Here is a 15,888-nt window from a genome sequence, read left to right on the forward strand (position 1 = left end):
TTGAGAAAGTAATGAATGGATAAACATTAATAAATGTCTCTCTGAACTTCATTTTTTTTTTTTTTTTTTTTTTTTGAGATGGAGTCTCGCTCTGTCGCCCAGGCTGGAGTGCAGTGGCCGGATCTCAGCTCACTGCAAGCTCTGCCTCCCGGGTTCACGCCAGTCTCCTGCCTCAGCCTCCCAAGTAGCTGGGACTACAGGTGCCGCCACCACGCCCGGCTAGTTTTTCGTATTTTTTTAGTAGAGATGGGGTTTCACCGTGTTAGCCAGGATGGTCTCGATCTCCTGACCTCGTGATCCGCCCGTCTCGGCCTCCCAAAGTGCTGGGATTACAGGCTTGAGCCACCGTGCCCGGCCTGAACTTCATTTTTGTAGCTATAAAATATCTTCTTTCTTTTGAACACGTTGTCTCTTCAAAGTACAATATATTTGACTGTCATTCAGGTAATATTGATTGAATTTTGAATGCTCTTCACCAGCAAAATCAGACAATTTCTGGAATTGTACCATTTCTTAGAGGTGGTTGGTCCTACCCACTTTTCCCATAGGTAATTTTTATCTCAGAGATTACAATCAGTATTTGGGGGTACCATGCTATTGGTCTCATATACCCACTTTGACCTCTAAAGTGCCTTTCAATACCTAGAGTATATGTTTCACAAAATTGCCCATTTATTTATGTTCTAGGTGTTGTTTGGTATATGATGTTAATTTTCCTCTAGGTTTCTCTCAAGCCATAAGAGTATCAAGTACAGAATTGTTCCATGCTTAATCTTTGGAAATAACATTGATTAAGTAAACGCTGGGCCAGGGATTGAGGGTAGTAATTGATCAGAAATTTAACAAGTGTTGAGCTGCATAAAGTAGATTGTATTTCTTTGAACCGAAAAAGTGGCTAAAACTGAACATCCTGAACATCATTTTCTCTGATATTACCTCAAATTAACAACTTTAATATTATTTTAGAATTGTGTCCCTGAACCTGTTTAATAATTTTAATATTTAACATGTAATTTTTATATATTGCTAAGCATTGTTCTAAGTGCTTTATTACATGTATTGACTCATTTAATCATCTGAAAACTCTGTGAGGTAGGTGCCATTATTATCCCCCTTTTACAGACGATGAGGAAACTGAGTGAGGCACAGGGAAGTTCCCCAAGGTCAAAAGTTATTCGTAACTATCAGACACCAGGTGTATTAATTCAGCTTAATTCAAGGCTCATTTGTTAACCACGTAGTAAATGTAATAGTTGACAGGGTAGACAAAAATTGTATACTTAAGCAAGGATAAATCATAATGTAATAGTGCCATGAGCGAATCGCCTAGGTGAGTCAGGCTCCTTTCAGTTAGTGGGAAATGGAGAAAGATTATGTAGTTAAGGTTATGAATAGCGCAGGAATATCCACTTGGGTAAGTCAGGTTTGTGAAAAATGCAGAAAAAAGGCTTGGTTCTGAGGTGTGTGAAAACAGTCATTCTTTTGTGAGGACTAAGATTACTTTTAGAAGAGGCATCTGATGCGGTGCATTAAACCTAGGGTAATGGTAAGGAAATACACATGTATGAGGCTTCTTAGGAGCAGGGAAAGAGAAAGGTGCCATTTGAAGTCAGTAAGAAAGGGTAACAACGCGCTTTTCCTGCCCTTCCCCCATCTAGAGGATCAGTAAATAGCCTGATTCTACTCAAATTCTTTCCCTACCCAAATTCCCTTGACTACAACTCAGACCTTTTGGATCTGCGCTTTTTAGAAGTACTGTACTTTCACATTCTGGCACCGTAAGCCCGAAACGTCCTTTAGGCAAATGATAGGAGGGAAAAATGTATTCTTGCAATTCAAAACCGACTCGAATCCTACTAGAAAGCTTTATGTTTGCGGACTTTATCGTTCCTCGCCTGTCCGTTTTTTATAAAACGACGCGACACACCTGGCCACACAGCCTCAGATCCTATTCTAACATCGTTCCATCCTGTTACCCTTTTAAGAGGCGGATCCCGCAGTGTCCTTTCCTCCCTCCCAGCCACCTCCACCTCCAGTCGACTGGGCGGAGCTTCACGCTAAAGCCCCAGAGCCCGACGCTGCAGCCGCGGTAGCGGAGAGCGCTGGAGCTTCGAGGAGCTGCATCTGCGGCAACCTGTGTGCTGACGCTACGTGCCTCCTGGCTCCGACCTAGCTCGCAGCTCCCCTGTCTCACTCCATTCCTTCCCCACCTGGTGCGCACCTGCTCAAGGCCAGGGTCCTGCCAAGCGCTAGGAGGGCGCGTGCCAGGGGCACTAGGGAACTGCGGAGCGCGCGCCATGGGGCCGCCGCCTAGGGCCGGGGTCTCCTGCCGCGGTGGCTGCGGCTCTTCCAGATTGCTGGCGTGGTGCTTCCTGCTGGCCCTGAGTCCGCAGGCCCCCGGCTCCCGGGGGGCCGAAGCAGTGTGGACCGCGTACCTCAACGTGTCCTGGCGGGTTCCGCACACCGGAGTGAACCGTACGGTGTGGGAGCTGAGCGAGGAGGGCGTGTACGGCCAGGACTCGCCGCTGGAGCCTGTGTCTGGGGTCCTGGTACCGCCCGACGGGCCCGGGGCGCTCAACGCCTGTAACCCGCACACGAATTTCACGGTGCCCACGGTTTGGGGAAGCACCGTGCAAGTCTCTTGGTTGGCCCTCATCCAACGCGGCGGGGGCTGCACCTTCGCAGACAAGATTCATCTGGCTTATGAGAGAGGGGCGTCTGGAGCCGTCATCTTTAACTTCCCCGGGACCCGCAATGAGGTCATCCCCATGTCTCACCCGGGTGAGTGCAGCTACTAGATTGCACCCCTCCAGACCTCTGCCATGGCCAGTTTCTCTTATTTTCCTCATTGCCCTCCTCGCCCTATCCCCTTGCTCCCAAGGAAAGTGGGTGCTCTTTCTGTCCCCACGGAGTGGGGCAGGGTCCTCCCCGAATTCACCAGGCCTGGGGGTTGGGCAGAAAAAATCCTTCATTTGCCTCTCTGGTGGAAAAGGGTAAGACAAACCGGGTGCAGAGGCTGCCAAATCGAGGACTGTTTGAGCTCTTTGTGTTCCCTTTTCCTGGTTTTTCACAAGGGTGTCTAGCCTTGGATTAAGTGGCGGTGGGCATCGGGTCTTAAATGACCGAGGAGAAGATCACCTGGAAATCTCTTCCTCACTCTGCTGTTTAACAACCTCAGACTGGCAGCAGATTTTCCCCTCCTCTCCGTGTTTTTCTCTCCATGTTTCCTAGGTATCAAATACTAGATTGTGCTACTGTGTCCTGTTAACCTCATTGCAATTTTGGTGGAAACTTTGCTTAGTTCTTGGGTTCTTCTCTGCCCAGTGGTCTCAAGTCCCAAGTGACTGTTGGTATCAGTGCTTTTGTTTGCTCCTGAAAAATCTGATTTAGGTTATTGAGTTGCAAAACAGGTGACTAACGTTCTTGAAAAAGAAGAGGTTTCTGCATGAGGATAGCAAAGGCCTAGACTTTGGAGAAAAAAAATAGTCCAGGTAGTTCTGAATTCTTGGAAATGGTGTGGGGTTACTATTTTTCCCCCTTTGGTTATCCTTCCAGAAACCTTCCTATTTGTGATTAGGTATCCATACCTTATGTATATAGTTATCCTAGACTCTAAAGGACAAAGGGGGAAAAATGGAGAAAAAGGAAGAGACACGTGTAATAGCAGTGTATCATAGTTTTTAAGAGCTGGGCCTCAAGTCAGAGCTTGGTTTAAATTCCTACTCTGTTGCTTACTAGTCCTGTGACCTTGGGCAACTTATTTGAAGTCTTAGAGTCTGGGTTCTCTCATCAGTCAAATGAGAATGAATAATAAGAAAACTTATCCACAAGTTTGCCTTGAGGATAAAATTAAATAATGCCTTAAAGAGTTTAGTGCAGTAAAGCACATCATCCACTCTCAGTAAGGGTTAGCTGATAGGATTAGCCTTCTGGGAGTCACTGGAAGGATGAAGCTTCTTATTTGACTACTGGAGGTTTTCTGTTTATCTTAAAACCTTATGACTGAACCTGCCTAGAGAGCACTTGTATTGAGTGGCTAGATGGCGTAACGGAAAGAACACTGAATTGGAACTCAGGAGATTTGAGTTCTTTTAGCCCCTTCTTTGCCTCTACCAACTTTATAACCTTGTACAAGTTACTCACATGTCAAATGGTTGTATAGGCAGTGGCGGCCAAGTTAGAAGCGTGTACCAAAACGAAACAAAACTAGATCGCTTTCAGATCTAAAATGCTATGATTTTTAGATTTTATATTGATTAAAGGAGAAACTGTATCTCTCTTGGCTGATAATTCATTGATTAGAATGAATTAGTAGCTTTTAGAAGTTCCTGAAAATCAATAATAAAGATGTAATAAAGTTTGTAGTCTTTATATTTCAGTTGACTGTCTAATAGCAAGGGTTTGACTTTGTCTTCTAATGAGATTCATTTGTATGAATGATTTGTAATTGAAGAGTATTTAATTACAGAGTCCTACTTAGACAATTTTCCTTTTACTTCTGTTAAGGGTATTTATCTGATAGTTTTAGGAGACAATAAAATTAACTTTTGCTGAGCTCCCACTATGTGCCAGGCACTCTACATACATAATACTTATACTTTATTGAGAGGCAATATGGTGTACTAAGAAAAACACAGGCATTTTAGTCAAGATTGGGAATAAAATTCTGGATTTACCACACAGTAACTTTGTGTCCTTGGTCGGATTATTTAACTTTACTGAGCCTTGGATACCCCATCTGTAAGATGGAGATAATATTTATGTTGCTGTGATTATTAAGGATAATATATATATATACTACCCAGCTGATAATAGTCACTGAATGTTATAATAGGTTAATGCTAACAGGATGCAAAAAATTAATGTACAAATATATGATTGTGTAACTGTCGATTTGAAGACACGAATACACTGGGAATCTAATTATGGCTGTTGTGTTTCAGGATACCATATAGGAATAAAGCCCTAAATATTGATCACTAAATTACACTACATTCAGAAAAGCATTTTGATACTTTAAAAACAATATTATCTGAGATAAAGGCTATACCAAAGTTTGCCATCAAGCTAACTAGCCAAAACTAGCAAATTACTTGAGGTAAGGAATCACATTTCTCCTTGAACTCCTGGAAAAACTATTTTTCAATATAGGTGGAGAATCACTTTGCATATTATCCACATGTGTTATTGAATATTTGTTTGCAAAGTGTTATATTGTTTGCTTTACTCATTCTTCAGAGTAAGCCTAGGGTTTCCTTTTAATCTCTGGTCAGAAACTTATCTTGGATCATAGTGGCAGAGAGATAGGACTGAGATTTTAAGTATGGATTAATTCATTATATATTGCTGTGAATTACAAAGGGGCCACCAAATGTAGAAAAGCCTTCTGTATCTTCTTTGTTTACAAAATCTCTCTTCATTCACTGTCGTAGGGGACTGCACTTGAATTGTTTGCCCTTGGTTAGAGTTTGTGCTGAGTGTCTGTACTCTCACCTAACTGATTTAGAACAGTAGCTTTAAAATTTTTGTTTAGGAGAAAGAAACTCCACTATATAAGAGCAATCAATTAGGAAAATGAGACTTTTATGTATACCAAAATTTTACGAAAGTTAATTGTAGCCTAGCATCAACTTATGCAGTTTATTTCTGTATTTTGTTTGCAGAGTATTCAGAAAATTCAGATTCACACAGATAAATAATTGCAAATGACAGATGCTTATTGGCAGTTTGGCTTGCAATCTCTGGATATATTTCAGTCAAATCAGTGCAGAAACCTGAAAGGAAATTAGGAGAAAATTTTTATTCCAAAGTGTAAATACTATTCGAATTTCTTATCTTAAAAATGAAAATCAGATAAGAAGTGGCCAAATCTTAAAGTAAGCATTAAAACCATCTAAAATATAAGATTGTCACGAGATACGTTAAGCATGTTCTCACTATGGCACAACAAACTGTTCTGCTTTCGCCAGGCAGATGGGCCTGAGCCTTGCCTGGTGTCTAATTGAGCACAACCCACAGGTTGAAGAGATGTGTATACTTGCTTGTACAATTTTCCTTGAGTCAACATTGTAGGCATGAATTTATTGAAAGACCGGTGCAGAACTACAACCTTCGTAATTCATGAAACGTTTACAAGAGCTTGAAACATATGCAAAGGGATGTCAGGAGAAGCAATATTCCTGAGGGCTGTAAAAAAAAAAAAAAAAAAAAAAAGTGAATGAACCAAGCAGTTTAATTAATGATTTGGGGGTCTTCAATGGGATACAGTTTGATATATAACACAGTTGCTTGTGTACATTGTTGAAAGTTAGTGGAACAGATTAGTTAAGAGGTTGGGCTCTGCCACTTAGTGTTTTTTAAATCTTAGGCCAGTTATTTTACTTCTCTAAGTCTCAATTTTCTCCTATGTAAGGCAGGCATAGTAGTAAACTTGCCTCCTAAGGTTGCTGGGATTCAATGAGATAATGCATATAAGGTGTTTAGCACAGTATCTGACATATAGGAAGCTACTATTATGTTTTAATCACAGTTAAGGTAAATATGCTTTAGAAAATGAAAGTTGAATCCTGTGTTTGTAGAACATAATTGGAAATGAACAGTCTAGAGTACTTCAGAGTCCACATTACCTGAAATTCTAATTTGATCCCTTGAGGTACGGAGGGTAGAATGAATTTTAACAGGAAAAATATCTTTTGGTCCTCCTATGTTTGTTGTACTTTTCTCAAATAACTGCTTCTCCCTCCTGCTACCAATCTTTTTCTGTTCACAGAGGACCTTGGAATAGTATGTTTGTACTACTTAATCACCACCCAATCCCTTCTCAACCATTTTATATTTAAGTTTTATTCTATTTTTTCTAGAATGTTGACTTTGAAAATAAATCTGTTTTTTCTTTTTTTTTTTAGTAGAGAAGCTCAAAAGGGATTGGCCAGTGATGATTAACCAATGTAAAATACTATTCCCAAAGCCATTTTCAGATGTAGCCTTCTTGGTATCTCTGCAGGACTGTATTTGATACTGTTGACTACTTCAAAACTATCCCAAGTAGTGTCTTCCTTCCTTGCCTCTCTTTTGTTTCATTACTATTTTATTAATTCATGCATCTGACACTTCTTCTCACTTGGATCCCAGACTCCTAGTACTCCTCCTCCAATAAATAGCTGCCACATCCTGTTGATTCTGGCACTTTAAACATTCTCACATATGTCTCCTTCTTCCTTGCTTTCAATACCCTGCTTTCAGTTCCAGTGTCTTCTCATGGGAAAAAATACTTAGCCTCTTGATTGGTCTCCTTCCCTCCAGTAGTTTTTTTCCTAGTATGCAGTTCTTCCTCCATGCCATCAGAACACAGCTCTGATCACATATATGCTATTACTTATAAATTTTAGACTACATTTCTCAGCATGGCATATAAAACTCCTAGTAATCTGATCCCAAACTACATTCAAAGCTTTATATGCCTCTTCTTTCATGTTGGTCCCTAAACATTCTCTATTCTTTTCCACTAACATTCGTTTGCTTCTGCTATTGCCGACAGACCTTTTTTTCTTAGCTCTGCTGCTCAAAAATTTACACATCCTTCAAAACACAACACAAATGCCTCCTCATCTTTGAAGCTTTTCTTAATTCTTTCTTTTCCCATTCCCAGCACAGCCCACATCCAAAAAAAGTGTAGTGATCTCTTTTTGTTCAATAGCACTTCCTCTCTTATAGTACGTTCTGCATTTTGCGGGAAACTATTTGTTTACATATTTTACCTTCTACTGGATTATAATAATTTTAATGTTTTGTTAATCTTTGTAATCCCTATAGAAACCTTTGTGCTCTACATGCTTTAGAAATGCTTGTTGAATTGTCTTAAAACACCCAAGAACTCTAATGCCAGAAGGGTCACAAGATTCACTAGAAGAGTATCTAGTGGATTGGAATTCAATTCATTGAGCATTTATCAAAGGTCTGCTGTCTGATAGATACTGTGCTTCTTGCCTGAGTATATAAAATAATTAAGGTAAAGTCCCTGCCCTCTTAAGCAATGTGGAATCTGGTAGAAGGAAGAAGAGCATACAGGAATAGAGTGCACACATACCTCAAGATTGCTGGCTAACTTCTATGGTGATTAGGCTGGTTTTATGGGTATTTAATGGCAAAATGCCCTAGGTAACAAGAAAATAATGACAGATGAGTTTTCATATTGAGCTTTCCCTGTGCTGTTTTTTTTTTTTTGATCTTTTAAAAACTACACCAGCATTCTCTTTATGTCTCCAATTAAAATGCTTCCATTGAACATGTTGGTGAATGTTAAATTTCATAAAGTAAGAATCTTTTTTTAAAAAAAAGGAAAATAGAGTCAGCACCCTGTATCTGTGTCCACATCTATGGATTCAGCCAACTGAAGATCAACAATATTTGGGGGAAAAGAAGCATCTACACTGAATATGTACAGACCTCATTTTCTTGTCATTATCCCCTAAATGATATAGTATAACAACTATTTATATAGCATTTACATTGTATTAGGTATTATAAATAATCTAGAGATGATTTAAAATATATAGGAAGATGTGCACTGGTTATAAGCACACACTGAACCATTTTGTATAAGGAAATTGAGCATCTGTGGCTTTTGGTATCATTGGGAGGTCCTGAAACCAATCCCCCATGGATACTGAGGGATGACTGTATAGCTTGATCAGTGAATTGTTTTCTAAGCACATAAATAACTTTTCTACCCTCAGTCCCTGAAAGATATGTGTTTTCAATACAGAATGCCACATTTTAACTCTGTTCACACTCTTAAATGGACAGAAGAGAGGAGAGTACTAAAGACATTTTCTAAGTAATTTTCTGATTATAAAATTAACTGTTACAGAAAACTTGAAAAATACAGAAAAGTGTAAAACTAAAATACCCATAATTCTACGACAGATGACACCATTAATATTCCTTCTTATCTTGATTTCTGTACATAGGCATAACTTTGTATTCTACTTTTATAACAGTTATTTTTTATAAATATTAATGTAGTATTAATAAAATACAGAAAAAAATGGAAAATAAAAGACATACAAATCTGTTTTAGCATTTTGAGGAGTTTTTCAGTCATCTTTTTTATTATTATTTATTTTTTATTTTTTGGGACAGAGTCTCACTTTGTCACCCAGGCTGGAGAGTACAATGGTGCGATCTCAGCTCACTGAAACCTCCTCCTCCCAGGTTCAAGTGATTCTCGTGCCTCAGGCTCTCGAGTAGCTGGGATTACAGACCTGTGCTAACATACCCGGTTAATTTTTGTAGTTTTAGCAGAGACGGGGTTTCACCATTTTGACCAGGCTGATCTCTAACTCCTGACCTCAAGTGATCTGCCTGCTTTAGCCTCCCAAAGTGCTGGGATTACAGGCGTGAACCACCGCGCCCAGCTTGTCATTTTATGATTTTGCTCTGTATGTAGATATATTATTTAAAGAATTATATACTATATATACTAGTTTTGTATACTACATTCTGTTGTAAGAATTTCTCATGTATCTAGAAATAGAAGATGGTCCTCTTGTAGTTGAAGGTTGTGGTCATTGACTGAGAGTTGGGGATTGAGCCTCTCTTTCTTTAGCTACCAGAAAGGAAGTGCAAAAATGGAGATGGGGAGGGTTGTGAATTGGGGCATTTAAATAAAAAATATGCTCCACCGATGTTTACATTGAAATATACTTGCTAGCCAAAAACATGGTCTGATCTAACCCATATGCATTGCCTATTGTGGCCTTGGTATTTCTAAGGATTTGATCACCATTTGTGCTTCAGTTCATTTTCTCCCCCAATATTCCCATAGGTAATGCCTTTTTCTTTTTTGTTTTTTTATATCTTCTTCACAATTGAGGTTTGCACGTGGTTTCCCCTGTTGCTTTTAATTAGCTTTTCTATTATAATGATGGCTGCTGAACTATAAACTATTGTTGGGGTTTGCCCCAAAGTTTATTTGATAAGGCACCATAGGTATTTCCTGGGAATAAATAATTTTTGTATATGTAAGTTTTATCGAAGTATAATATACATCCCAAAAAGGTACATAAATCATTGATTTATAGCTTAGCAAAATTTCACAACTGAGCACACCTGTGTAACCAGTGCCCAGCTCAAGAAATAAAATAGTACCAAACTCCAGACAAGCACCTCACACTCCAATATGAAGAATTTTTGATGTAGCACAATTATCAACTTTGTTTCCTGAGGGAATGACCTCTTGCAGCATGTGGTAGGAGCCCAATCACCCATAGAAATAGTCTTCTCTTCACTGCATTGGAGTTATTTTATGGTGGTGATTCTCAGCTACATACTGTAGGGAGTTATTACCAAGCACAGAGTACATGTACCTTTCCATGCAGTTACTAAGCCAGTTCAGAATTGCCACACTTTGCTGTACACCACCATCTTGGAGCCCTGTGGGCAAAGTGGAACACAAGGGCTCTTTGTTATGTTGTTTCCTGTTCTGTCCTTTCCTTTTTCAGCTGTGTGTGTGTCCTTCTATGCATCATAGCATGTAGTTACTGCTTGAATTTACCCCTAGGCTTAGTGCAATATTGATTTCTTTCTTAAGGAAAGTTTGGTGATTCATGCTGACCTGTGGGAAACTGTATTTGATGAAGGTTGTTAGCTCCAGAATCTGCTCATGAATTACTTGCTTTCAATATTTGAATGACCAAGTTAGGTACAAATCAGTAATTTTGAGTTAACCCTATTCATTTTGACCTTTTGAAAGAAGATAGTCCTTGAAGTCAATAGTTGATATATGTTTCTCTTTAGATGTTAACTTGTCATTTCCGACAAAATGTTGCAATAGCTTAGTTAAATATTGCCTGCAACTTAAAGCATCTTAGCTTTTAAAAAGAAAATACATCCATAATGTTAATATTATTGGTGAAATTGTGGGAGAAAGTATTTGTTCTCTTCATTATTACTTTTCTATATTTTCTGACTTTTTTATAATGAATGTTTTACTTTTATAATCAGAAAAAAATAGTAATTTTAAAGAACCCAAAATATTCCAAAATTATTGATAGATCCTAAAGAAAGCATTACTAATGTGACTATAGCGACAACAGGAACAAAGCATATCTGATCATAGAAATGATTTATAAACTATTATGAGAATTTAAGAATTGCTTTGGCCTTTTGAATATAGCTATCTAATCCATATGATAGTTGGTGTTACCTTTTATTGTTAACACTGGTTTCTTCATGTGCCTTGACCACTAAAAGAATTTTCAGGACTGACTTTTCTTATTTTAATATGGAATCTTTCTCTTCTCTTTACCCATTGTATCACCAGCTTTTTTATGATCCCCCCCGCCCCGCCAACACACACATACATAAAAAAATGCACATTCCATGACTTTCTTTGTATTTTGGGGTTTTTTTCCCATAAGAGGCCTACTTACCCTCATTAGCCCCCTTCAGTATCCATTCTACTCAATAATGTTAAGATTAGTGCTAATAGCTTAGTATGAAGAATTCAATATATTGGTAATTTTCATCCATGAGACACTGACTTCATCTGACGGTGATAGATTTTGTCATTCTAGAAAATAGGAGGAAATTGTATTAGATTAGGGGCAGAAGGGAATCATGATATTCTTATTTTACACTTTATTAATGATAGAACATACAAGCTCATTTAAATTGAGTTACTTGGTTTTAAAATGAGCATTTCCCTTGGGATTTTATTCTGCTACATAAAATTCCACTAGTTGGCGGTTTATACAAGAAACAGTCAAATTCAAAGGTTGCTTTGGTACCACTTATTTTCCTCTTAGAATGTATTTTGTGTCATACTTTTCTACCCTCTTCCTCTGTCTTTCATAACATGGTTAATTTTACCTTAGGTAATCTTACACATACATACACACCCCTCTTAGAGCTTCTTTTTCCTTTTCAAAAATTTTGTGCTTCCTTCTATGTGATTCCACCTCTTTGATGTAGTAGTAAACATTATAGCAAACTGGTACTCTCAAAATCTAATGACCTTGAATGTGTCCATAACTTACTCCCATAAATTCTATAAAAACCACCCATTAACCATATAATTCTCCTGATTAAATATGCATTTCCTTCATGTACCAGTATTCAAGATAAATTTTATGTGCTTTTGTTTCTTTTACTTTAGATATTGCAGTGATACTGTTTTCTAAAAAGCTTTATTACAAATATGGGTTAAATAATAATTTATATTTGCTTTGCAGTTTTTTGTCCTCAATAATCTTTGGACTCATTTGAGAACCCAGTGTTTAGCAACATTACTATGGGAAAATACGTTGTCTCTACTTCCAAAGAACTAGGTTACAAATGAACTTTTGAAACATAACCCATTAGTGTTTCTGTTGTGGTTGTTCATTATGATAGCCCCATCGAGTATGGATTATTATATTCTTCCCAACCATGCTGGTTTAGGGAGTTTTAATTCAGTTTCTTTGTCATGTTGACCAAAGTTCCATCTCACTTTTTCCATGTACTTCACCTTAAAGACTACATTTTGTTTTCTTAATCTTTGAGGATCTCAGATATTGACTTATCTTAAGAGCATTTGTAATGTCCCTAAAAGTCTTAAGAATGTATCTTAACTTGATATGTGGCTTAGTTAGCCATCAATAGATTTTCAAGTACGGTTGTCCATTGGTATCCGTGGAGGATTGGTTCCAAGACCTCCCGCATATACTAAAATCCACAAATACTCAAGTCCCTGACACAAAATGGCATAGTATTTGTATATAACCTATGCACCTCCTCCTATATGCTTTAAATCATCTCTAAAATACTTATAATACAATGTAAATGCTATGTAAATAGTTGTTAAAATGCATTGCTTAGGGAATAATGACAAGAAAAGAAAGTCTGTACATGTTCAGTACAGGCACTTTTTTTTCCCAAATATTTTTGATCCTTGGTTAGTTGACTCCATGGATGCAGAACTCATGGATATGGAGGGCTGACTATACATCTCTTATCTTTGAAGATTTCAACAGTCACTTGGATGAAAGCTAGAAAGAAATGTGATTATATTGAGTGAGGTTTTCATTCATAGAACCATGAGCAATCTATATTGAACACAATTCCAAAATACTTTTATAGGTGTGTTTCAATCAGATTCTTTCATCGTCAGTTCATTTGGCAAAAGGGCAGGATATGTAAGAAAGACTCAAACTGGCTGGTGTGAAATCAATTACCTCCCTTCGCACAAACCATAACTGCCATTACTTTTGCTGCTCCTTTATGGCTGATGCTTTTTGGTTGAACTGGCTAACAAGACAAAAGAATTGACTTTCTTTGAGTAATGTAATTAAAGGCCAACAGATCATCCTTTGATGGTAAGGAAAGCTATTTGATTCCTCTGTTTTTATTTCAACCTGTTGTACCAAGGTGAATGTGTTCCATTTGAAATTGGGAGACAGCATATTGCAATGGAAGAAGGTGTCCTTGAGTCAGAAAACTTGATTTGAATTCCAGCCCTACCAATTAATAAATATGTGATCCTGGGCAAGTTCTTAACCTAGACCTTATTTATCTTATTCATCAAAGGGGGGATAATAATACCTACTTATTCTATGATATTATAAATCAAGTGTTTTGGCAGGTAGTGAGCGCTTAGGAAATGCTGGTTCTCTTGAAACTTTTGCTAACAATTTCATTACTAGTAAACATAATACTTCTCCATTGGTTATTATAGATATTTACTACCACATTTTGAAATATGTAATTGTTTCATATGTAGAAGCAGAAAAACCTAACATCAATATTGCAGTTTTTCTGGGCAGTTCCTGAAAAATGCAAGAAGAAATCACATAATCAAGAAACTGAAACGACTATATTATCTTCCTTCTCCCTGGTGTATTTCCATTTTAAGCAAAAGCAAAACCTTAAAATCAAGATATTGAGCTCTAACAATGGAAATGGCTATGACCTTTTTGCTGGCATAGTGGTTAAGAAGAGGGGACTTAGGAATCAAATGGATTTGGTATGAGTCCCAACTCTATCATGTAAAACTTTGTGACCTTAACCAAATTAAACTAAGACTCAGTTTCTTCTCCCACAGAATGGATAATATAATTGTCTTTATGTCATAGGATTATTGTAAAGTGTAAATTAAATAATGTATGTACAGTGCACATCCTGGTTTATTAAAGGATAGCTTAACCATCTCCTCACCCTCATCTGTAGCCCCCCTTTGGAGATTGGCAGTGTATATCACTGCAGGGCTTCTTAGAGCCTCTAATATGCAAAAGAAACCTTGTTTGACTTTGTTCAATGCATTATTTTCTAAATTTATCTGCAGAGCCCTTTTTGTCTTTCCAAATACTTAACATCTGAAATATGATTTGGGTAGCACTGATTGTCAGGCACTTAACAATTTCTCTCTCCTCTCCTCTCCTTTCCTCTTGTCCTCTCCTCTCCTCTCCTCCTCTCCTTCCTTCCTTCCTTCTTTTTTTCTGACTTTTTTTTTTTTTTTTTTTTTTTGAGACGGAGTCTTGCTCTGTCACCCAGGCTGGAGTGCTGTGGCACGATCTCGGCTCACTTCAACCTCCGCCTCCTGGGATCAAGCGATTCTCCTGCCTCAGCCTCCTGAGCAGCTGGGATTACAGGAGTGTGCTACCACGTCTGGCTAATTTTTGGATTTTAGTATAGTCAGGGTTTCACCATGTTGGCCAGGCTGGTCTCAAACTCCTGACCTCAAGTGATCTGCCCATCTTGGCCTCCCAAAGTGGTGGGATTACAGGCATGAGCCGCCATGCCCGGTCCTCATATTTTAACTGTATCAAGGTTTTGTCAATGTCAGAGACTAACCAATAAAGTTAACCTCAGTATGATAGGAACAGAATATATTCAACTGTGATGACAAATATTCTTTTTTGTACTAATATGGTAGCTTTTATATCAGGTTTATGTGGCTTTAAAGTGCAGTTCTACTTGCTGTGTTAATTCTCTTTACTGACTTTCAGAAACAATTTGTAGTGAAAAGATAAGGACATAAGTAAGACAGATTCATATTTGGTTTTATAATTAGTGGGTGGGCCGTAGTGTAGAAGCTAGCTTTTTTAATATGTCATATAGGAGGAAATTTAATATACTCAAGTACTAGAATGTTCTTTTTTATAAAATTTTTGGTACCTGTAGCATATCAAAAGTCATGCAGAGGCATACCAAATTCTCCTTTTCTCTAATTTGGATACATAATGGAATAATAACTAATTGGACTACTGGAACTCATGCACCCTTGGATTTTGTGGCCAGGTCAAAATGAATACCTAATCTCTCAACATAACATTCTTCCTAACTTTAATGACAAATGCAATTTCCAACCCAATCCCCATATTAAAAACTATACCTGAAGAAAATGCATATAAGAAGCAACTCCAATTTCAATAAAAGTTTGAATGCCCCTTTATGACCAGCATTGTGCTGAATGTCGTAGTAGGAGAAGGGGTGTGAGTAAGCAGCATGCTCAAAACAACAATGATACTGTTTTTTCCTTCCTGGGACCTCACATTTTTAGCTTCTGTTGTTGTTTTGTTTGTTTGTTTGTTTTGCCTAATAATATTTTAATCTGGCACTTAAATATTTGTCAATTTAGGTAGGGCTTTCAGATCTACACAAAAAGTTGCATTGACTAGAGTTTGGCAACATTTAAGGTACAGAGTACCGGGACCTTTCATGCATTGTTGTACTAGTTCCACCTGGTCTGAAAGGTTCAGGATAAAGTGGTGAAGATCATGTCCCAGTTTATTGTAAGTCTAGGCTATGACCTACGTCGGTACCCATATGTTTGCTCCTAAATAAACAATTGAATATCAGTGGAATTCTCCTTTACAAGGGCTTACATTGTAGGAAAATACAACCAACAAG

At 38.0% G+C, this 15,888-nt stretch overlaps 1 protein-coding gene across 2 annotated transcripts in view; it reads left to right on the top strand.

Moving 5' to 3' along the window:
- RNF128 (ring finger protein 128, E3 ubiquitin protein ligase) overlaps positions 1-15,888 on the top strand; it is a 107,702-nt gene that overhangs the window by 33,063 nt on the left and 58,751 nt on the right. The window contains exon 1 of one of the 2 annotated variants that reach the window (XM_025372444.1): positions 2,040-2,781. The exons of the other annotated variant lie outside the window; for it this stretch is intronic. Within the exon in view, the coding sequence (XP_025228229.1) occupies positions 2,298-2,781 (484 nt within the window). The 5' untranslated portion in view covers positions 2,040-2,297. Of the gene's footprint in view, positions 1-2,039; positions 2,782-15,888 lie in introns of those variants that run through there. 2 annotated transcript variants of the gene reach the window in all.

This window comes from Theropithecus gelada, chromosome X (assembly GCF_003255815.1).
Source record: "Theropithecus gelada isolate Dixy chromosome X, Tgel_1.0, whole genome shotgun sequence".
Classification (NCBI taxonomy): domain Eukaryota; kingdom Metazoa; phylum Chordata; class Mammalia; order Primates; family Cercopithecidae; genus Theropithecus; species Theropithecus gelada.